Source organism: Mesoplodon mirus (assembly GCF_964341445.2).
Source record: "Mesoplodon mirus genome assembly, chromosome: 14".
Lineage (NCBI taxonomy): Eukaryota > Metazoa > Chordata > Mammalia > Artiodactyla > Ziphiidae > Mesoplodon > Mesoplodon mirus.
The window spans coordinates 52549380-52573099 of NC_138990.1; the positions used below are offsets into that span (position 1 = coordinate 52549380).

The window sequence follows — 23720 nt, forward strand, 5'->3', positions numbered from 1 at the left end:
TTAAAAATCTTCCAGCAAACACACGCCCAGGACCAGATGGCTTCACAGGTGAATTCTATCAAACATTTAAAGAAGAGCAACACCTATCCTTCTCAAACTCTCCCAGAATATAAGAGGGAGGAACACTCCCAAACTCATTCTACCAGGCCACCATCACCTGATGACAAAACCAAACAAAAATGTCACAAAAAAACCCCAAAACTACAGGGCAATATCACTGATGAACATAGATGCAAAAATCCTCAACAAAATACTAGCAAACAATCCAACAGCACATTAAAAGGATCATACACCATGATCAAGTGGGGTTTATCCCAGGAATGCAAGGATTTTTCAATATACACAAATCAATCAATGTGATAAACCATATTAACAAACTGAAGGATAAAAACCATAGGATGATCTCAATAGAAGCAGAAAAAGCTTTGAAAAAAATTTAACACCCATTTATGATTAAAAAAACTCACCAGAAAGTCGGCATTGAAGGAACTGACCTCAACATAATAAAGGACAAATATGACAAACTCGCAGCCAACATCGTTATCATTGGTGAAAAACTGAAACCATTTCCACTAAGATCAGGAACAAGACAAGGTTGCCCACTCTCACGACTATTATTCAACATAGTTTTGGAAGTTTTAGCCACAGCAATCAGAGAAGAAAAAGAAGTAAAAGGAATCCAAATCAGAAAAGAAGTAAAACTATCACTGTCTACAGATGACATGATACTATACATAGAGAATCCTAAAGATGCTACCAGAAAACTACTAGAGCTAATCAATGAATTTGGTAAGAAACAGGATACGAAATTAATGCACAGAAATCTCTTGCATTCCTATACACTAATGATGAAAAATCTGAAAGAGAAATTAAAGAAACACTTCCATTTACCATTGCAGCAAAAAGAATAAAATACCTAGGAATAAACCTACATAAGGAGACAAAAGACCTGTATACAGAAAACTATAAGACACTGATGAAAGAAATTAAAGATGATACAAACAGATGGCAGATGGAGAGGTATACCATGTTCTTGGACTGGAAGACTCAACACTGTGAAAATGACTATACTACCTAAAGCAATCTACAGATTAAATGCAATCTCTATCAAACTACCACTGGCATTTTTCACAGGACTAAAAGAAAAAATTTCACAATTTGTATGGAAACACAAAAGACCCTGAATAGCCAAAGCAATCTTTTTTTTTTTTTTTCTTTTGCGGTACGCGGGCCTCTCACTGCTGTGGCCCCTCCCATTGCAGAGCACAGGCTCCGGACGCGCAGGCTCAGCGGCCATGGCTCACGGGCCCAGCCGCTCGGCGGCATGTGGGATCTTCCCTGACCGGGGCACGAACCCGCATCCCCTGCATCGGCAGGTGGACTCTCAACCACTGCGCCACCAGGGAAGCCCCAAAGCAATCTTGAGAAAGAAAAACGGAGCTGGAGGAATCAGGCTCCCTGACTTCACACTATACTGCAAAGCTACAGTAATCAAGACAGTATGGTACTGGTACAAAAACAGAAATATAGATCAATGGAACAGGATAGAAAGCCCAGAGATAAACCCATGCACATATGGTCACCTTATTTTTAATAAAAGAGGCAAGAATATACAATGGAGAAAAGATAGCCTCTTCAATAAGCTGTGCTGAGAAAATGGACAACCACATGTAAAAGAATGAAATTAGAACACTCCCTAACACCATACACAAAAATAAACTCAAAATGGATTAAAGATCTAAATTTAAAGCCAGACACTATAAAAACTCTTAGAGGAAAACATAGGCAGAACACTCTATCACATAAATCACAGCAAGATCCTTTTTGACCCACCTCCTAGAGAAATGGAAATAAAAACGAAAATAAACAAATGAGTCCTAAAGAAACTTAAAAGCTTTTGCACAGCAAAGAAACCATAAACAAGAGGAAAAGACAACCCTCAGAATGGGAGAAAATATTTGCAAATGAAGCAACTGACAGAGCATTAATTTCCAAAATTTACAAGCAGCTCATGCAGCTCAATATCAAAAAAACAAACAACCCAATCTAAAAATGGGCAGAAGACCTAAATAGACATTTCTCCAAAAAAAAAAAAAAATACAGATTGCCAACAAACACATGAAAGGATACTCAACATCATTAATCATTAGAGAAATGCAAATCAAAACTAGAATGTTGTATCTCCTCACACTGGTCAGAATGGCCATCATCAAAAAATCTACAAACAATAAATGCTGGAGAGGGTTGGAGAAAAGGGAACCCTCTTGCACTGTTGGTGGGAATTTAAATTTATACAGCCACTATAGAGAACAGTATGGAAGTTCCTTAAAAAACTAAAAATAGAACTACCATATGACCCAGCAATCCTACTACTGGGCATATACCCTGAGAAAACCATAATTCCAAAAGAGACATGTATCACAATGCTCATTGCAGCTCTGTTTACAATAGCCAGGACACGGAAGCAACCTAAGTGTCCATTGACAGATGAATGGATAAAGAAGATGTGGCACATATATACAATGGAATATTACTAAGCCATAAAAAGAAACGAAATTGAGTTATTTGTAGTGAGGTGGATGGACCTAGAGTCTGTCATGCAGAGTGAAGTAAGTCAGAAATAGAGAAACTAATATTGTGTGCTAACACATATATATGGAATCTAAAAAAACAAAATGGTTCTGAAGAACATAGCGGTAGGACAGGAATAAAGACACAGATGTAGAGATTGGACTTCAGGACACGGGGAGGGGGAAGGGTAAGCAGGACGCAGTGAGATAGTGGCATGGACATATATACACTACCAAATGTAAAATAGGTAGTTAGTGGGAAGCAGCCGCATAGCACAGGGAGATCAGCTTGGTGCTTTGTCAGCCCTTGGAAGGGTGGGATAGGGAGCTTGAGAGGAAGACGCAAGAGGGAGGACATATGGGGATATATGTATATGTATAGTTGATTCACTTTGTTATACAGCAGCAACTAACACAACAATGTAAAGCAATTATACTCCAATAAAGTTTTTTTAAAAAAGTTCATTTATATAAATAATGCAATTCCCCCAAATAACCAAAAGCACTCTCACATTTTTTTCAGTCCTCTGGAATGACCTTGTTTTTCTTGGTTCTTTACTGATTACCCACTTGACTTTCATAAATACCTTTTCATATTATTATTTAATTTTTTCTTAGTAAGTAGGATACCCTTCCTTCTTAGTTATGATAGAATTTTCTTATAAGAATTTTACACAAAGTACATTACAAATATCAAAAGATGAGTACATGGAGAAAAAAACCATTTGATTATTATTATTTTCCTCTTCCTATCTTGGAGACATACTCTGCTTGGAATGTGGTGGCTAAACGTATCACTTCATAATGTATTAGAAGAATTCCCATTAATAGTAAAAATTCTGGGGAGAGGATAGGTGAACAGAAATACAATTACCACACTGGATTCTTGCCAAGATAACCAGGATCATTTCTCTGTCAAAAAGTGCTAAGAATCTGTTTCAGGCATGTTAAGTCAGAACCTCTGTTTTGCATCTCATTGGAAATCATGGCCTCTGTCAGCTCAGCAGGTCTTAACAATGTCAGCACAGCAGGTCTTAACAATGTGTTCTGAGGCTGACTGATGGGGTCTCAGCAGAATGGAAGGTGCTTCTTATCTCATTCCCTACCTCCTTCCACTCTCTTAGCAACTCCCCTTTCTCCCTGAGGGATAACCTATGAAGCAGATATTGTTAAAGCCCTGCATCCATGAGAGTGGCAGCCTGATGCTGCTGAGACCAGAGAGTCTAAGTGCCAATTGTGAAGGAAGCAGACGCAGCAGGGGGACTGAGACATGAGAGGATCCTTCACAGAGGTGGTGGGATTTCTTTCAAATGTCATATCCTGTAGCTCCATTATTTTTTAGTAATATTTAGAGGACTTCAGCAATTATATTTGAAATAGGGGTGGGGGTGGGAATTGGCATAGCCTTGAATTTTATTTCAACCTGTAAAATATTTAGGACCTCCACATATATTCTTCTAAATAATATAACTTGCCTTTATTAGAGATCTTTGGTTCATTTCAACCTTTGGTTCCAGAACTTCATTTTGTCTTTTGAATTATTAAACTTCGTAGAAAATAATCTGCTATCCTAGGTATTGGACTGTCTACAACACTTTCCTGTACTTGAAATACTCCTCACTAGTCAAAAAGAGTCCCGGAAAGACATATTTGTACAGCCCAAAACCTTGGCTTTCTGATTTCCCCAGAGTTGTACATCAAGATATTAGCACTAACATAATTCTATGTGGTGCCCAGTGAGCTGGCATTGTCCCATTCTTACCAGACCCTAGGAGGGATACCTTATGTGGCACTTCAAGCTGGCATTGCTTCGCTGTGTGCTATTACAGGAAAAATTGAATGCCAGAACAGGGAGGCATTTTGTGGCATGAACACCAGAGAAATATTTAGACCAGAGCATTTGCTGATCCATATGTTTTTCACTATGGTTGTTATTTTCATTTTTACAAAGGTAGGGAATCTTCTCAGTAAAGAATAAATTTGAAATTATTTCTGCCTCGTTTGCAGCTTTACTTTTGAACATATCGTGAACACACAGAAAAACCTCTTGAATTAAAAGAACATTTTATTTGAGTATATTGTATGTGAGTTTGCATTTATACTATCTGCTAGTTAGAGCTTATAGGGTCTCTTAATGTGCATATCTGTTTCTCTGGCTTTGGGTCTAACAGCATGAGTGTGGGGAATGAGGTTGTAGTAGGGATAAGACTTCCAGGTGGCTCCATAATGAAAAGGGGGACTATACTAGAGGGACAGAGCATTGTGATAATAGGGCTCTGATGACAGAAGGAAGGGTCACAAAGGAAAGAGAAATCTGTCTACAGATGAAGGAAGAAAGGCTGAGGCTGTAACTGCTCTGGATATTGAAGGAAACTATGCCTCTCATCAGGCATTGCTTGTATGATGCAATACATGTTTAAATAATTGTAAGTTCCAAGTTTTACTTAAGTTAGAAGAGAGGAAAAGGTTCACAGCCCCAGCCTCACCACTACCTTTAATGAAGAACCATAATTAAAGGAATACCAAATATCAGTGTTCAAACAAGATAAATACTCCAAACGAGACATGGGTTAAAATAAAGCAATAGCAGGTTATCAGGACTGGTGTTCCAGATTCTTTAAAACATTTAGAAAATTATCAACAAAAATTCATCTTGAATGTTTTGCCTTTTAGTAGCCTAACAGTGAAGAAGACTAGAACAAATAATTTCTCGAGGTTTCTTTAATATCCAACTCTCCATAATTTCCAAAGTAATACTTATAATGAGTCACTTTTTCCTTAGTTTCCACTAACAGGTTATTGAAGAATATGAGTATCACATGAATTATTCTTGCCACCTTCTACCCACAAAGCAAAGTCAGTCCATTTTATAATTAAGTGGTGCAGTTTATTAGTTAAAATAATAAAATGACCATAGGTCACTACTTCATGTAAACTGCAAAAAAATTATGTTCGGTTTTCTAACAAAATATGACACATTCATCTCTTCAATTATAAACATCTTTGGCTACACAGCTATGAAGGACATCATAAATCTGTGTCTACATTGGGAAATTAGTTAATTACTTTCTTATTTAGTATGTGTCTTAAAATGATAACTCACACTATTCTGATTAGAATAAGAAGCCTTGATTTGTAGGACAGATGTATGGGTATGCAAAAATAGACACACAGTAAAGCCTAATTTGATGAAAGAATCCTGAAAGCACTGTTTATGTTTATTAATTTTTGTAAATAGCAAAAACAAATGGAGGTTCACCTCAAAGACAGAAATTGTCCATGATGAGACTAAGTTATATTTGATAGTGCAATCTTATAATTGTGACTCAATTAAAATTATATTGCTATGACTTATATACCTCAAAGATTTTTAAGGTTCTTATTTTCTATTATCTCTGAATTCTAAAATAGGTAGTGAAAATACTGGTATTCCAATATTGCCTAGATATGATCACATTCTCATTTATTGTAAAGACCAATGGAAAATAACTTCATCACTTCTTTAATTAAAAGAAAACATTTTTATTAAAACTGCCTTATTGGCACAGTTTATTGGTGGATATTTTAAGATGAATAAAGAACAATCAAATATCCATGTGAAAAGGGAAAAGATACTGTGTTCCTAGATTTATGTGTTTTAGTGTGACTTCCCATTGCTAAGCTCTTTGTATGGATGTATACATGCTTACCTAAATATATACTGAGTGCTAGTCATTGTTAGTAACTATCAAAATAAACTGTTCTAACTAGAGTAGATTTTTGACTCAGTCTAACTACTGGGCTCATTAGACTCAATACTTGAAGTAATATATCCAAAAATAACCAAAACTCTTCTGACTGTGGCCATGACATAATAACTTACACCAGACTAGTCTTTCTACCATAAATAAGTATAAAGCAAGACAAAACATACTAAGCAACACTTTTCAGACATGGGAGAATAGGCAGTGCAGGATAAAGGGATCGATCCAAGAAGAAGATATAACAATTGTAAATATTTATGCACTCAACATAGGAGCACCTCAATACATAAGGCAAATACTAACAGCCATAAAAGGGGAAATCGACAGTAACACAATTATAGTAGGGGACTTTAACACCCCACTTTCACCAATGGACAGAGCATCCAAAATGAAAATAAATAAGGAAACACAAGCTTTAAATGATACATTAAACAAGATGGACTTAGTTGATATTTATAGGACATTCCATCCAAAAACAACAGAATACACATTTTTCTCAAGTGCTCATGGAACATTCTCCAGGATAGATCATATCTTGGGTCACAAATCAAGCCTTGGTAAATTTAAGAAAACTGAAATTGTATCAGGTATCTTTTCCGACCACAATGCTATGAGACTAGACATCAATTACAAGAAAAGATCTGTAAAAAATACAAACACATGAAGGCTAAACAGTACACTACTCAATAACGAAGTGATCACTGAAGAAATCAAAGAGGAAATTTAAAAATACCTAGAAACAAATGACAATGGAGACACGACGACCCAAAACCTATGGGACACAGCAAGAGCAGTTCTAAGGGGGAAGTTTATAGCAATACAATCCCACCTTAAGAAACAGGAAACATTTCGAGTAAACAACCTGACCCTGCACCTAAAGCAATTAGAGAAAGAAGAACAAAAAACCCCCAAAGTTAGCAGAAGGAAAGAAATCATAAAGATCAGATCAGAAATAAATGAAAAAGAAATGAAGGAAACAATAGCAAAGATCAACCAAACTAAAAGCTGGTTCTTTGAGAAGATAAACAAAATTGACAAACCATTAGCCAGACTCATCAAGAAAAGAAGGGAGAAGACTCAAATCAATAGAATTAGAAATGAAAAAGGAGAAGTAACAACTGACACTGCAGAAATACAAAAGATCATGAGAGATTACTATAAGCAACTCTATGCCCATAAAATGGACAACCTGGAAGAGATGGACAAATTCTTAGAAATGCACAACCTGCCAAGACTGACTCAGGAAGAAATAGAAAATATGAATAGACCAATCACAAGCACTGAAATTGAAACTGTGATTAAAAATCCTCCATCAAACAAAAGCCCAGGACCAGATGGCTTCACAGGCGAATTCTATCAAACATTTAGAGAAGAGCTAACACCCATCCTTCTCAAACTCTTCCAAACAATATCAGAGGAAGGAACACTCCCAAACTCATTCTACGAGGCCACCATCACCTTGATACCAAAACCAGGCAAGGATGTCACAAAGAAAGAAAACTACAGGCCAATATCACTGATGAACATAGATGCAAAAATCCTCAACAAAATACTAGCAAACAGAATCCAACAGCACATTAAAAGGATCATACACCATGATCAAGTGGGGTTTATTCCAGGAATGCAAGGATTCTTCAATATACGCAAATCAATCAATGTGATACACCATATTAACAAGTTGAAGGAGAAAAACCATATGATCATCTCAATAGATGCAGAGAAAGCTTTCGACAAAATTCAACACCCATTTATGATAAAAACCCTGCAGAAAGTAGGCAGAGAGGGAACCTTCCTCAACATAATAAAGGCCATATATGACAAACCCACAGCCAACATTGTCCTCAATGGTGAAAAACTGAAACCATTTCCACTAAGATCAGGAACAAGACAAGGCTGCCCACTCTCACCACTCTTATTCAACATAGTTTTGGAAGTTTTAGCAACAGCAATCAGAGAAGAAAAGGAAATAAAAGGAATCCAAATTGGAAAAGAAGAAGTAAAGCTGTCACTGTTTGCAGATGACATGATACTATACATAGAGAATCCTAAAGATGCTACCGAAAAACTACTAGAGCTAATCAATGAATTTGGTAAAGTAGCAGGATACAAAATTAATGTACAGAAATCTCTGGCATTCCTGTACACTAATGATGAAAAATCTGAAAATGAAATCAAGAAAACACTCCCATTTACCATTGCAACAAAAAGAATAAAATATCTAGGAATAAACCTACCTAAGGAGACAAAAGACCTGTATGCAGAAAATTATAAGACACAGATGAAAGAAATTAAAGATGATACAAATAGATGGAGAGATATACCATGCTCCTGGATTGGAAGAATCAATATTGTGAAAATGACTCTACTACCCAAAGCAATCTACAGATTCAATGCAATCCCTATCAAACTACCACTGGCATTTTTCACAGAACTAGAACAAAAAATTTCAAAATTTGTTTGGAAAAACAAAAGACCCCGAATAGCCAAAGCAATCTTGAGACCGAAAAACGGAGCTGGAGGAATCAGGCTCCCTGACTTCAGACTATACTACAAAGCTACAGTAATTAAGACAGTGTGGTACTGGCATAAAAACAGAAAGATAGATCAGTGGATCAGGATAGAAAGCCCAGAGATAAACCCATACACATATGGCCAACTTATCTTTGATAAAGGAGGCAGGAATGTACAGTGGAGAAAGGACAGTCTCTTCAATAAGTGGTGCTGGGAAAACTGGACAGGGACATGTAAAAGTTTGAGATTAGATCATTCCCTAACACCATACACAAAAATAAGCTCAAAATGGATTAAAGACTTAAATGTAAGGCTAGAAACTATCAAACTCTTAGAGGAAAACATAGGTAGAACACTCTATGACATAAATCACAGCAAGATCCTCTTGGACCCACCTCCTAGAGAAATGGAAATAAAAACAAAGATAAACAAATGGGACCTAATGAAACTTCAAAGCTTTTGTACAGCAAAGGAAACCATAAACAAGACCAAAAGACAACCCTCAGAATGGGAGAAAATATTTGCAAATGAAGCAACTGACAAAGGATTAATCTCCAAAATTTATAAACAGCTCATGCAGCTCAATAACAAAAAAAACAAACAACCCAATCCAAAAATGGGCAGAAGACTTAAATAGGCATTTCTCCAAAGAAGATATACAGACTGCCAACAAACACATGAAAGAATGCTCAACATCATTAATCATTAGAGAAATGCAAATCAAAACTACAATGAGATATCATCTCACACCAGTCAGAATGGCCATCATCAAGAAATCTAGAAACAATAAATGCTGGAGAGGGTGTGGAGAAAAGGGAACACTCTTGCACTGCTGGTGGGAATGTGAATTGGTACAGCCACTATGGAGAACAGTATGGAGGTTCCTTAAAAAACTAAAAATAGAACTACCATATGACCCAGCAATCCCACTACTAGGCATATACCCTGAGAAAACCATAATTCAAAAAGAGACATGTACCAAAATGTTCATTGCAGCTCTATTCACAATAGCCCGGAGCTGGAAACAACCTAAGTGTCCATCATCGGATGAATGGATAAAGAAGATGTGGCACATATATACAATGGAATATTACTCAGCCATAAAAAGAAACGAAACTGAGCTATTTGTAATGAGGTGGATAGACCTAGAGTCTGTCATACAGAGTGAAGTAAGTCAGAAAGAGAAAGACAAATACCGTATGCTAACACATATATACGGAATTAAAAAAAAAATGTCATGAAGGACCTAGGGGTAAAATGGGAATAAAGACACAGACCTACTTGAGAATGGACTTGAGGATATGGGGAGGGGGAAGGGTAAGCTGTGACAAAGTGAAAGAGAGGCATGGACATATATACACTACCAAACGTAAGGTAGATAGATAGTGGGAAGCAGCCGCAGAGCACAGGGAGATCAGCTCGGTGCTTTGTGACCGCCTGGAGGGGTGGGATGGGGAGGGTGGGAGGGAGGGAGATGCATGAGGGAAGGGATGTGGGAACAGATGTATATGTATGACTGATTCACTTTGTTATAAAGCAGAAACTAATTAAAAAAAAAAGAAATTAAGACCACCAGATTAACATAAACTGAAAGTTTGTGTCCCTCCAAAATTCATATGTTTAAACCTAATTCCCTATGTAATGGTATTTAGAAGTGAGGCCTTTGGCAGGTGATTAGGTCATGAAGGTGGAGTCCTCACTGATGGGATTAGTGCCCTTATGAAAGAGACCTCAGAGAGCTCTCCTGTTCCTTCCACCATGTAAGGACACAGAGGAAAGAGGGTCATCTATGAAACAGGAGGCAGGCCCTCACTAAACACCAGATCTTCCAGTGCCTTGATTTTAGACTCCCCAGTCTCCAGAACTGTGAGAAATAAATTTCTGTTGTTTATAAGCCACCCATTCTATAGTATTCCATTATATCAGATAGAAACTTGTAGATACAGAGGGTCAACTATACATACATCTCCACAATTATATCCTTTTAGTAGTTTTCAGTTTGTAAATTGAAATGAATATTATTTTTCTTATATCAACAAATCACTTTGTTTTTGAACTTGTATGTCTAACCCCAATGAAAATCTTCTCACTTCCCTCTCATCTCTTGCTACCACCCTCTATGTTTTCAATGGTAACAACCTTCTCTAATGCATTTGTTAATTTTAAGAGACCTGCTGCTTTCAACTATCATTATATTTGTCTGCTGTATAACATTATTAATTGATGTAGTTCCCTTAACTCCCAGTTCTGTATTATTTTATCCATTTTTCTCCATGAAAATATGGGTCAGTTGGTTTTAAAGCTTAATAAAAGCATTATATACCTTTTGTTTAGTTTTATTTTTCCCAATTTCAAAAACTGATCTCTGATATATACATCAGAAAGAGCACAAACACATAAAGGCAATTTTTGGTTAAGGTTCCAAACAGGTTATTATCATATAGTCAGACAAGTAGAATTCTTTCCAGACTGACTGTGTTCCTGCAAAAGGAATGCTCCCCAGAGGAAATGCCACTTACCCCAACTCCCTAATTCATCCATTTTTCAGACACATTTCAATATGAATGACACTGAAAAATCCATTCCTGAAAATGGAAACTAGATGAACTTTTGAAATCTGGGTAGGCTCCAAAATCTAACTAAGACAGCTCCAACTGAGTGGCCTTGTTCAGGGACAATTTAGCCATATTTTTAGATACATCAGATTGATGGCAAGAAAAGCCAAAATGAACATGTGAAATGACAGAAATATTTGGCCAAATGTAACCTGTAATTTTACTTTCCCTGTATCCTCCAGCATATTGAGGATGTTATGCAGTGGGAGTGGATAAATGAGTACTTATGAGAGCTTTTCTTCCCAGCTGGCTCTGCACTCGAGAAGCCCTGGAGCTATGACAAGGGATTTAAAACAAATAAAACCAACTATAACAATGAGGAAAAAGATAAACCTTCCTCTCTTCTCATGTTGTCCTGGCTAAAATTGTCATTTAAGTGTCCAAACAGCTGTGCGTGTGCTGGGTTGCCAGCTGATTAAGAGTAAATCTGCTTATAAGACTCAGTTTAAATCTAACTGAGGGCTTACTATGGATGAGTTTGATAGCTCATTTCCTGCATCTCCATCTCTTTATAATGCTGTTTATCTCACTTATCAGTGAGGAGTTAAATAATTTTGCACTACAATAATAGTAGTAGTCATAGTAGTAACAATAAAAATGTGTTATAATTTATTGAACATGATGAAGTAGGCATTGCTGTAGATCCTCTATAGACACTATCACATTTAATTCTCATATCAATCCTTTGATGCTAGTCCTATTTATTACTGTTTCAGAGGGAATTTATTTAATTGCCTAAAGTCACACAGCTAACAAGAACTGGAACAAGGATTCAAGCCCAGCCCGTCTGGTTGGAAAATACACTCTCAATCTAAACTAAACTATAGAAATAACCATATCTTACAATACCCTCGACTCTCACCCATAAGCTTGGTAATTTTTTCTTTACTTTAGGTATTGTAACTTAGCAATTTACTGAATGCAGCTTTCACCCTACAGAGAGAAAGCAGACTTTCCTAATGCCAAGTAGAAATCTGCCCTTGAGTATATTCATGGGTGTTGTCATGGCTATGTAGGCCTTTCCATAATAGAGGTGGGAGGCTTCTGGAGAACCCCAGAGCCAGAATCCACAGGGCATCAGTTATGTCACAAATAAGTATGAAGCAGCTGAATTCACATAATTCCCCTTTGAATGATTTCCATCTTGTTCTCACATAAGGAACAAAAGATGTTTCAATGTCCAGTCCAGGTGGGAAAACCCAAGGATTTCCCTCCCTTGGAGGTTATAGGTTAAGTAAAAGGGTGAGAAAAAAGAACTGAAAAGAGAACAAACAAAACAAAACAAAAACAAAACAAAAAAACAAGGACCCCAAATTGAGCATCACAGCAGTAACACAGAGCACATTTCCTAGAATTCACAGCCAAAAAAATTCTGACAAGCAAATGAATTTCTATATTATCTGAATCAGGTGGCTGTAAGTGGATAGCTAGTTGTTTCTCACCAAAAATGGCAATCCTGCTCTGGCCCTGAGAGATAACACACAGTCCTGAACTACACAGTTACTTCAGCTGTCTCACAATAATTGATGTACATTAGGCTATTATCATTGTGAAAGAAGTTATTACATTTTTTTCCCTGTGGCAAATCTAAAAACCCATAGAAGAAAACCACTAGCCTGTCTAGGTATAAAAGCCATTACCTTTGTTGTCAGCATTTGAGACACAGACCAGCTGGTTTTCAAAACAGTTAAGACATTTAGGATATATGCAAGGAGATTAGCCTTACTTGATGGCAATGTAATTACTCTGTTTATTCATTTTAATGATCCTATAAAAGAGAATGAGATATGATGCTAGTGCAGAACAGGAAAGGGATCTGGAAAGGCAAGTGTGATATTCCTTAGAAGCAGAATATGAAGCTGGTGAGCACAAGGTAAGCCAGGATTTGTTGGAGGCAGCTCCCTGTCTTCTACCTAGTATGGAAACCAAGTGGATCAGGAAATGACCTTTCCTAGAAGGCATCTTTTGTCGCCTTGGGCCAGTCAATACAGTGACTCATCTTTGATGGAGAAAATCTGTAATCATTGCTTTTGGATAATGCTTAATTCTATCTACTGTTGTTTTACAAATTGAACCACATGACAATTAGAGACAGGCTTTGAGACTTTTAGCAGTTATTTAATTCAAACTTCAACCCCAGGGCAGAAATCTCTTTCCAGAACAATGCTGATCAATCTTATCCAGTATCTGGTTAAATATTGTTGTTGATGAGTCAGCTTTACTTTTGGAAGCAACCTTTCCAACATTTGGGTTTGTCTAATGGTTATAACATCTTCCCTTAAACTGAGTAGAAATTCATGTCATTGAAACATTCATTCGATCAGTTCTAATTCTTTCTAAGTTTTCCATATTAACTTTAGTTTTATGTGCTTTATCTATTCCTACTTTGAATGCACGAGACATATTATCCTTTAGATTCCCCCCCCCCAAAAAAATATTCACCCATTTAAGAAGAATATTATTGTAGAATTAACGTGTGGTAGAAACTGGGGCTACTACGGTGAATAAGAGACATGGTGTGTTACACAGTTTATGGATTAATGTGGTTACAGAGAAGTAAACAGTTTTGTAAATTATGATAAAATGCGCTAGGTGCTATTATAGCACTTGAGAGGGGAAGCTATTTAGGCCTAGCACTTCACATGTTTCTCACATATGTGGTTTACAGATCTCTTACCTCTCCAGATACATTTTAAGTTGCCAATTGTCCCTTTTAAGTAGTTAAAAATAATCTAATACTGCAATGTGGACGTACTATCTACCTTAACTGAACACCCTAATATATTTTAGTGAAGTGGCCTGAAAAGTTACTTTTCTTTTATAATAATGCCTTTTTTCATATGAACCTTTATCCAATTGGATCTATGTTGTGGGTGGAATGGGGGTGGGATGGGACAGAAGTCCAAGAGGGAGGGGATATATGTACACATACAGCTGATTCACTTCATTGTACAGCAGAAATTAACACAACATTCTAAAGCAATTATACTCCAAAAAAAAATCTATGTTGCCACACATGTATTATACTATGTGTTAAAATCCAAATCCTAGATAATAACATTTATCTTTGTTTAAGTTTGTCATATGGATTCGGGCCAAGAAATACAACCAACCTGACATTTATCTTTTATTATACCACATATTAATCATATATTTCATTCTTAAATGGCCAATAATACCTTTACCCAATAGCCTAAAAACTCCAGTCTTGGACGCCTCAGGACAAACAACCAGTAAGATAGGAACAAAATCCCACTCTTTAAAAAAAAAAAAAAAAAATGAGAGAGCCAAAAAGTATGTCACAGATGAAGGAGCAGGGTAAAAACCTACAAGACCAAATAAGTGAAGAGGAAATAGGCAATCTACCTGAAAAAGAATTCAGAGTAAAGATAGTAAAGATGATACAGAATCTCAGAAATAGAATGGAAGCACGGATTGATAAAATACAAGAACTGTTTACCAAAGATCTAGAAGAACTAAAGAACAAACAAATAGAGATGAACAACACAATAACTGAAATGAAAAATACACTAGAAGGAATCAATAACAGAATAACTGAGGCAGAAGAACGAATAAGTGAGCTGGAAGACAAAATAGTGGAAATAACTGCTGAGGAGCAGAATAAAGAAAAAAGAATGAAAAGAATTGAGAACAGTCTCAGAGACCTCTGGGACAACATTAAATGTACCAACATTCGAAATATAGGGGTCCCAGAAGAAGAAGAGAAAAAGAAAGGGACTGAGAAAATATTTGAAGAGGTTATAGTTGAAAACTTCCCAAACATGGGAAAGGAAATACTCACCCAAATCCAGGAAGCACAGAGAGTCCCATACAGGATAAACCCTAGGAAAAACACACCAAGACACATATTAATCAAACTAACAAAAATTAAATGCAAAGAAAAAATATTAAAAGCAGCAAGCGAAAAACAAAAAATAATATACAAAGGAATCCCCAAAAGGTTATCAGCTGATTTTTCAGCAGAAATGCTTGAGGCCAGAAGGGAGTGGCAGGATATAACTAAAGTGATGAAAGAGAAAAACCTATAACCAAGATTACTCTGCCCATCCAGGATCTCATTCAGATTTGATGGAGAAGTCAACAGATTTTCAGACAAGCAAAAGCTAAGAGATTTCAGCACCACCAAACCAGCTTGACAACAAATGCTAAAGAAACTTCTCTAGGCAGGAAACACAAGAGAAGAAAAAGACCCACAAAAACAAACCAAAAACAATTAAGAAAATGGTAATAGGAATATACATATTGATGATAACCTTGAATGTAAATGGATTAAATGCCCCAACCAAAGGACACAAACTGGCTGAAAGGTTACCAAAAAAAGACCCATATATATGTTGTCTACCAGAGACCCACTTCAGCCTTAGGGACACAAACAGACTGAAAGTGAAGGGTTGGAAAAAGATATTCCATGTAAATGGAAATCAAAAGAAATCTGGAGTAGCAATACTCATATCAGATAAAATTGACTTTAAAATAAAGACTGTTACAAGAGATAAGGAGGGACACTACATAATGATCAAAGGATCAATCCAAGAAGAAGATATAACAATTATAAATGTTTATGCACCCAACATAGGAACACCTCAATACATAAGGCATATGCTAACAACCATGAAAGGAGAAATCAAGAGTAACACAATACTAGTAGGGGACTTTACTACTCCACTTACACCAATGGACAGATCATCCAAAATGAAAATAAATAAGGAAACACAAGCTTTAAGTGACCCAATAGACCAGATAGATCTAATTGATGTTTATAGAACATTCAACCCAAAAGTGGCAGAAGACACTTTCTTCTCAAGTGCACATGGAACATTCTCCAGCATAGATCACATCTTGGGTCACAAATCTAGCCTTGTAAAATGTAAGAAAATTGAAATCATATCAGGCATCTTTTTAGACCACAATGCTATGAGACTGGAAATCAATTACAGGAAAAAAATACAAATACAATGAGGCTAAACAGTGTGTTACTAAATAGTCAAGAGGTCACTGAAGAAATCAAAGAAATAAAACAATACATAGAAAGAACTGACAATGAAAACACGAAGACTCAAAACCTATGGGATGCAGCAAAAGCGTTTATAGCAATACAATCTTAGCTCAAGAAACAAGAAAACTCTCAAACAATCTAATGCTACATTTAAAACAACTACAGAAAGAAGAACAAAGAAAACTCAAAGTCAGTAGAAGGAAAGAAATCATAAAGATCATAGCAGAAATAAATGAAATAGAAATGAAAAAAACAATAGCAAAGATCAATAAAACAAAAGCTGTTTCTTTGAGAAGATAAACAAAATTGATAAACTCTTAGCCAGACTCATCAAGAAAAAAAAGGGAGAGGATGCAAGTCAATAAAATTAGAAATGAAAAAGGAGAAATCACAATTGGCATTGCAGAAATACAAAGGATTATAAGAGATTACTACAAACAACTATATGCCAATAAAATGGACAACCATGAAGAAATGGACAAATTCTTGTAAAGGTGCAATTTTCCAAGACTGAACCAGGAAGAATTAGAAAATATAAACAGACCTATCACAAGTAATGAAATTAAAACCATATTTAAAAATCCTCCAACAAACAAGAGTACAGGACCAGTAGCTTCACAGACGAATTCTATCAAACATTTAGAGAAGAACCAACACCCATCCTTCTGAAACTCTTCCAAAAAATTGCAGAGGGAGAAACACTCCTAAATTCATTCTACAAAGCCACCATCACCCTGATACGAAAACCAGAAAAAGATACCACAAAAAAAGAAAATTATAGACTAATATCCCTGATGAACATAGTGCAAAAATCCTGAACAAAATACTAGCACACACAATCCAACAGCACATTAAAAGGATCACACACCATGATCAAGTGGGGTTTATCCAAGGGATGCAATGATTCTTCAATATATGCAAATCAATCAATGTGACACACAATATTAACAAATTAAGGCATAAAAACCATATGATCATCACAATAGATGAAGAAAAAGCTTTTGACAAAATTCAATACCCATTTATGATAAAAACTCTCCAGAAAATGGGCATAGAGGGAACATAACTCATTATAATAAAGGCCATATATGACACACCCACAACAAGCATCATACTCAATGGTGAAAAAATGAAAGCATTTCCACTAAGATCAGGAACAAGACAAGGATATCCACTCCCACCCCTCTTATTCAACATAGCTTTGGAAGTCGAAGCCACAACAATCAGAGAAGAAATAAAAGGAATACAAATTGGGAAAGAAGAAGTAAAACTGTCACTGTTTTCCAATGACATGATACTACACATAGAGAATCCTAAAAATGCCACCAGAAAACTACTAAAGCTAATCAACGAATTTGGTAAAGTTGCAGGATACAGAAATCTCTTGCATTCCTATACACTAATGATGAAAAATCTGAAAGAGAAATTAAGGAAACACCCATTTATCATTGTAACAAAAAGAATAAAATACCTAGGAATAAACCTGCCTAAGGAGGCGAAAGATTTTACTCAGAAAACTATAAAACGCTGATGAAAGAAATCAAAGATGACATAAACAGATGAGAAATATACCATGTTCTTGGATTGGAAGAATCAATATTGTGAAAATAACTATACTACATGAAGCAATCTACACATTCAAGGCAATCTGTATCAAACTACCAATGGCATTCTTCACAGAACTAGAACAAAAAATTTTACAATTCGTATGGAAACACAAAAGACCCCACATAGCAAAAGCAATCTTGAGAAAGAAAAACGGAGTTGGAGGAATCAGGCTCCCTGACTTCAAACTATACCACAAAGCTATAGTAATCAAGACAGTATAGATCCCCTATGAGCGGCGGCTTCTCATCATGGCGGACCCTAGAGATAAGGCGCTTCAGGACTACCACAAGAAGCTGCTGGAGCACAAGGAGATCGACGGCCGTCTCAAGGAGTTAAGGGAACAATTAAAAGAACTTACCAAGCAGTATGAAAAGTCTGAAAATGATCTGAAGGCCCTACAAAGTGTTGGGCAGATTGTGGGTGAAGTACTTAAGCAATTAACTGAAGAAAAATTCATTGTTAAAGCTACAAATGGACCAAGATATGTTGTGGGTTGTCGTCGACAGCTTGACAAAAGTAAGCTGAAGCCAGGAACAAGAGTTGCTTTGGATATGACTACACTAACTATCATGAGGTATTTGCCAAGAGAGGTGGACCCACTGGTTTACAACATGTCGCATGAGGACCCCGGGAATGTTTCTTATTCTGAGATCGGAGGGTTGTCAGAACAGATTCGGGAGTTACGAGAGGTAATAGAATTACCTCTTACAAACCCAGAATTATTCCAACGTGTAGGAATAATACCTCCAAAAGGCTGTTTGTTATATGGACCACCAGGTACAGGAAAAACACTCTTGGCACGAGCTGTTGCTAGCCAGTTGGATTGCAATTTCTTAAAGGTTGTATCTAGTTCTATTGTAGACAAGTACATTGGTGAAAGTGCTCGTTTGATCTGAGAAATGTTTAATTATGCCAGGGACCATCAGCCATGCATCATTTTTATGGATGAAATAGATGCTATTGGTGGTCGTCGGTTTTCTGAGGGTACTTCAGCTGATAGAGAGATTCAGAGAACTTTAATGGAGCTACTGAATCAAATGGATGGATTTGATACTCTACATAGAGCTAAAATGATCATGGCTACAAACAGACCAGATACACTGGATCCTGCTTTGCTTCGTCCAGGCAGATTAGATAGAAAAATACATATTGATTTACCAAACGAACAAGCAAGGTTAGATATATTGAAAATCCATGCAGGTCCCATTACAAAGCATGGTGAAATAGATTATGAAGCAATTGTGAAGCTTTCAGACGGCTTTAATGGAGCAGACCTGAGAAATGTTTGTACTGAAGCAGGTATGTTTGCAATTCGTGCTGATCATGATTTTGTAGTACAGGAAGACTTCATGAAAGCAGTCAGAAAAGTGGCTGATTCTAAGAAGCTAGAGTCTAAATTGGACTACAAACCTGTGTAATTTACTGTAAGATTTTTGATGGCTGCATGACAGATATTGGCTTAATGTAAAAATAGAGTTAAGGAAAATTATGTATTGGCAAAAATGATCTCATTAAAAGAGTATGAATAATAATAAAAAAAAGACAGTATGGTACTCCCACAAAAACAGAAATATAGATAAAAGGAACAGGATAGAAAGCCCAGAGATAAACCCATGCACATATGGGCACCTAATTTATGACAAAGGAGGCAAGAGCATACAATGGAGAAAAGAGCCTCTTCAATAAGTGGTGTTCAGAAATCTGGACAGCTACATGTAAAAGAATGAAATTAGAACATGACATAACACCATACAGAAAAATAAACTCCAAATGGATTAGAGACTTAAATGTAAGACCAGACACTATAAAACTCTTAGAGGAAAACACAGGAAAAACATGCTATGACATAAACCACAGCAAGATTTTTTTTTTGACCCACCTCCTAGAGTGACAGAAATAAAAACAAAAATAAACAAATTGGGAGTTAATCAAACTTAAAAGCTTTTGTACAGCAAGGGAAACCATAAACAAGACCACAAGACAACCCTCAGAATGGGAAAAAATATTTGCAAATGAACCAACTGACAAAGGACTAATCTCCAAAATATACAAAGAGCTCATGGAGCTCAATATCAAGAAAATAAATAATACAGTTAAAAAATGGGCAGAAGACCTAAATAGACTTCACCAAGGAAGACATACAGATGGTCTAGAGGCACATGAATAGATGCTCAACATCACTAATTATTAAAGAAATGCAAATCAAAACTGCAATGAGGTATCACCTCATGCCAGTCAGAATGGCCATTAGCAAAAAATCTAGAAACAATAAATGCTGGAAAGGGTGTGGTGAAAATGGAACCATCCTGCACTGTTGGTGGGAATGTAAATTAATACAGCCACTATGGAAAACAGTAGGGAGGTTCCTTAAAAAACTAAAAATAGAACTACCATATGACCCAGCAATCCCACTACTGGGCATATACCCTGAGAAAACCATAATTCAAAAAGACACATGTACCACAGTATTCACTGCAGCTCTATTTACAATAGCCAAGACATGGAACCAACCTAAATGTCCATTGACAGATGATAAAGAAGATGTGGCACATATATATAATGGGATATTACTCAGCCATAAAAAGAAACGAAATTGAGTTATTTGTAGTGAGGTGGATGGACCTACAGTCTGTCATACAGAGTGAAGTAGTCAGAAAGAGAAAAACAAATACCGTATGATAACGCATATATATGGAATCTAAAAAAAAAATGTTACTGATGAACCTAGTTGCAGGGCAGGAATAAAGAGGTATACATAGAAAATGGATTTGAGGACATGGGGTGGGAGGGCAATGCAGGGGCGAAGAGAGAGTAGCATCAACATATATACACTATCAAATGTAAAGTAGTTGGCTAGTGGGAAGCAGCCGCATAGCACAGGAAGATCAGCTCGGTGCTTTGCAATGACCTAGAGGGGTGGGATAGGGAGGATGGGAGGGAGGCTCAAGAGGGAGGGGATATGGGGACATGTGTATGAATATAACAACAACAGAAACTAACACAGTATTGTGAAGCAATTATACTCCAAAAATAATAATAATAGTAATACCTCAAAAGCAAACAGTGTCCCCTGCTAACTCAAATGTTATGTGATTAACTGAGAGAGTATATAGTGAATTTGATTATGTTGGATTTTAAGCAAGTACAGAAATGACAAATACATGCAAAATTCAGCAGGTATAAATTCAGAAGTTTCAAGATGGCCTGCATTGTATAAAGTATAATGAACTTTACATTTCTTGGAAACCTTTCCATGGTTAATAAAAGTTAATCATCCCTTAAATAAAGCTATGTGAGCACATCAACATACTATAAAGGAGTCTAAAATCAAACCACTTTAATTTTCACATTTTTCTTTTGCTCCTTTCTAATAGGAGAACTATAAACTTGAACCTTCAATAAAATTAGAGCCATTGATGTGGACATTTATTTTTAAAAGGCATTCTATAGCATACGAATTGTTGAATCTAGAAGCTCTCCATTGATACTCCATTTAATAAACAAGCAAGCCAGACACATTTATTTTAAAGTTCAGGTTTAATTAAAAGATAAGGCTAGAGTGAGAGAATGGCAATGGAAAGAGGGATGTTGACATTTTTTGCTTATTATTACAGAGCAGCTGCTTTTATTTTTAACTAATCTCCATTAATGTCAAATCAAAAGGTAGAATTCTTGTAGGCTTTTGCATTTGCCTTGTTACCTGCTTCCCTCGGGAAATTGCTTTGCATTTCCTCATTCTGGGTTGAAATTCTGTATGAGCTCTTTATTCTCTGGCTGAAAAATTCTGAGAAGTAGTTGTCATAGAGTTTATTTTTGAAATTAAAACACACTCATTTAATTAGCAATATTTGCTAAACACCTTTGTTTTAGGTTTTGGGGTGTTAAGCAGTGAATTAACAGACCCAAAAAACCAAAAACAAACATACAAACAAACAAAACAAACAAAAAGTCCTACCTTGCTGGAACTTACTTTATAATGAATGTACATTTCAGACTCAAGTACAGCTATATATGAATATTAAAAATTTAAGACTAACAGAGAGTTAGTCTGTTAACTATTAAGACCAACAGTTATTTTTTTTGCAGAAAAAAAACTGCTTACATTTTCAAAGATTGAGTTTGGATGTCTAAAATTTTTCTGTATCTTCTTTCAGTACAAAGATAAGAAAGGCCTTACATAGGTGCAGGAGAAATGTGAAGAAGGAGAAAGTTGTAGAGTGGAACTAAGAAGTGTCTGTAAGATGTGCCAGGAGAAACTAGCTCCCCAAGGCTTGGCTCTCCCAGGGTTTCTTAGTAAATAAGCCACATGCTCTCAGAAGCTACTGAGTTGCATCATGGCCTTCCCCTTTCCTAAAGTGTCCAGGATATGGATAGAAAAGAAAACTGAAAACTAGTGGGGAGTTCCCTGGTGGTCCAGTGGTTAGGACTCGGAACTGTCACTGCCATGGCCCAGGTTCAGTACCTGGCCAGGAAACCAAAAACATGCAAGCCGTGTGGCTTGGCCAAAAAACAAACAAACAAAAAAATTAAAACTACTGAAATAGCCCTGTATGGATTTCTGAGCCCACATGTTCCTTAAGGATAAAAAATATGCAATTCATGTAAGAGAATTTCTTTTTGAGACAAAATATACCACATTTTCTATTAATATTAAGTTTAAAATATATGCAAATACTACGATGTAAAACAATGTAACAAAACACAAGAGAAGGAAAAGACCTACAATAAACCCAAAACAATCAAGAAAATGGTAATAGGAATATACATATTGATAATTACCTTAAATGTAAATGGATTAAATGCTCTAACCAAAATACATAGACTGGCTGAATGGATACAAAAACAAGACCCATATATATGCTATCTACAGGAGGCCCACTTCAGACCTAGGGACACATACAGACTGAAAGTGAGGGGATGGAAAGAGATATTCCATGCAATGGAAATCAAAAGAAAGCTGAGTAGCAATTCTCATATCAAACAAAATAGACTTTAAAACAAAGACTATTACAAGAGACAAAAAAGGACACTACATAACGATCAGGGGATCAATCCAAGAAGAAGATATAACAATTGTAAATATTTATGCACCCGACATAGGAGCACCTGAATACATAAGGCAAATACTAACAGCTATAAAAGGGAAAATCAACAGTACCACAATCATAGTAGGGGACTTTAACACCCCACTTTCACCAATGGACAGATCATCCAAAATGAAAATAAATAAGGAAACACAAGCTTTAAATGATACATTAAACAAGATGGACATAATTGATATTTATAGGACATTCCATCCAAAAACAGCAGAATGCCCTTTCTTCTGAAGTGCTCATGGAATATTCTCCAGGATAAATCATACCTTGGGCCACAAATCAAGCCTTGGTAATATTAAGAAAACTGAAATTATATCAAGTATCTTTTCTGACCACAACGTTATGAGACTAGATATCAATTACAGGAAAAAATCTGTAAAAAATACATACACATGGAGGCTAAAAAATACACTACTTAACAACCAAGAGATCACTGAAGAAATCAAAGAGGAAATCAAAAATCACCTAGAAACAAATGACAAGGAAAACACCACAACCCAAAACCTACTGGATGCAGCAAAAGCAGTTCTAAGATGGATACAATCCTACCTTAAGAAACA

The 23720-nt window shown here is 36.3% G+C and overlaps 1 protein-coding gene and 1 long non-coding RNA gene across 2 annotated transcripts in view; both read left to right on the forward strand.

The window, feature by feature from the left end:
* LOC309815238 overlaps window positions 1-20501 on the forward strand; it is a 1174291-nt gene extending 1153790 nt beyond the window's left edge. Inside the window, exons 2-3 of the long non-coding RNA XR_014295820.1 lie at window positions 9598-9704; window positions 20427-20501. This is a non-coding gene — a long non-coding RNA (uncharacterized lncRNA). The remainder of the gene's footprint in view (window positions 1-9597; window positions 9705-20426) is intronic.
* On the forward strand, window positions 18292-19591 carry LOC309815880 (26S proteasome regulatory subunit 10B-like). Its single transcript, XM_082642982.1, has one exon. The coding sequence runs from the start codon at window positions 18313-18315 to the stop codon at window positions 18958-18960; it is 648 nt and encodes a 215-aa protein (XP_082499108.1). The 5' UTR covers window positions 18292-18312; the 3' UTR covers window positions 18961-19591.
* Window positions 20502-23720: the final 3219 nt, after the last annotated feature.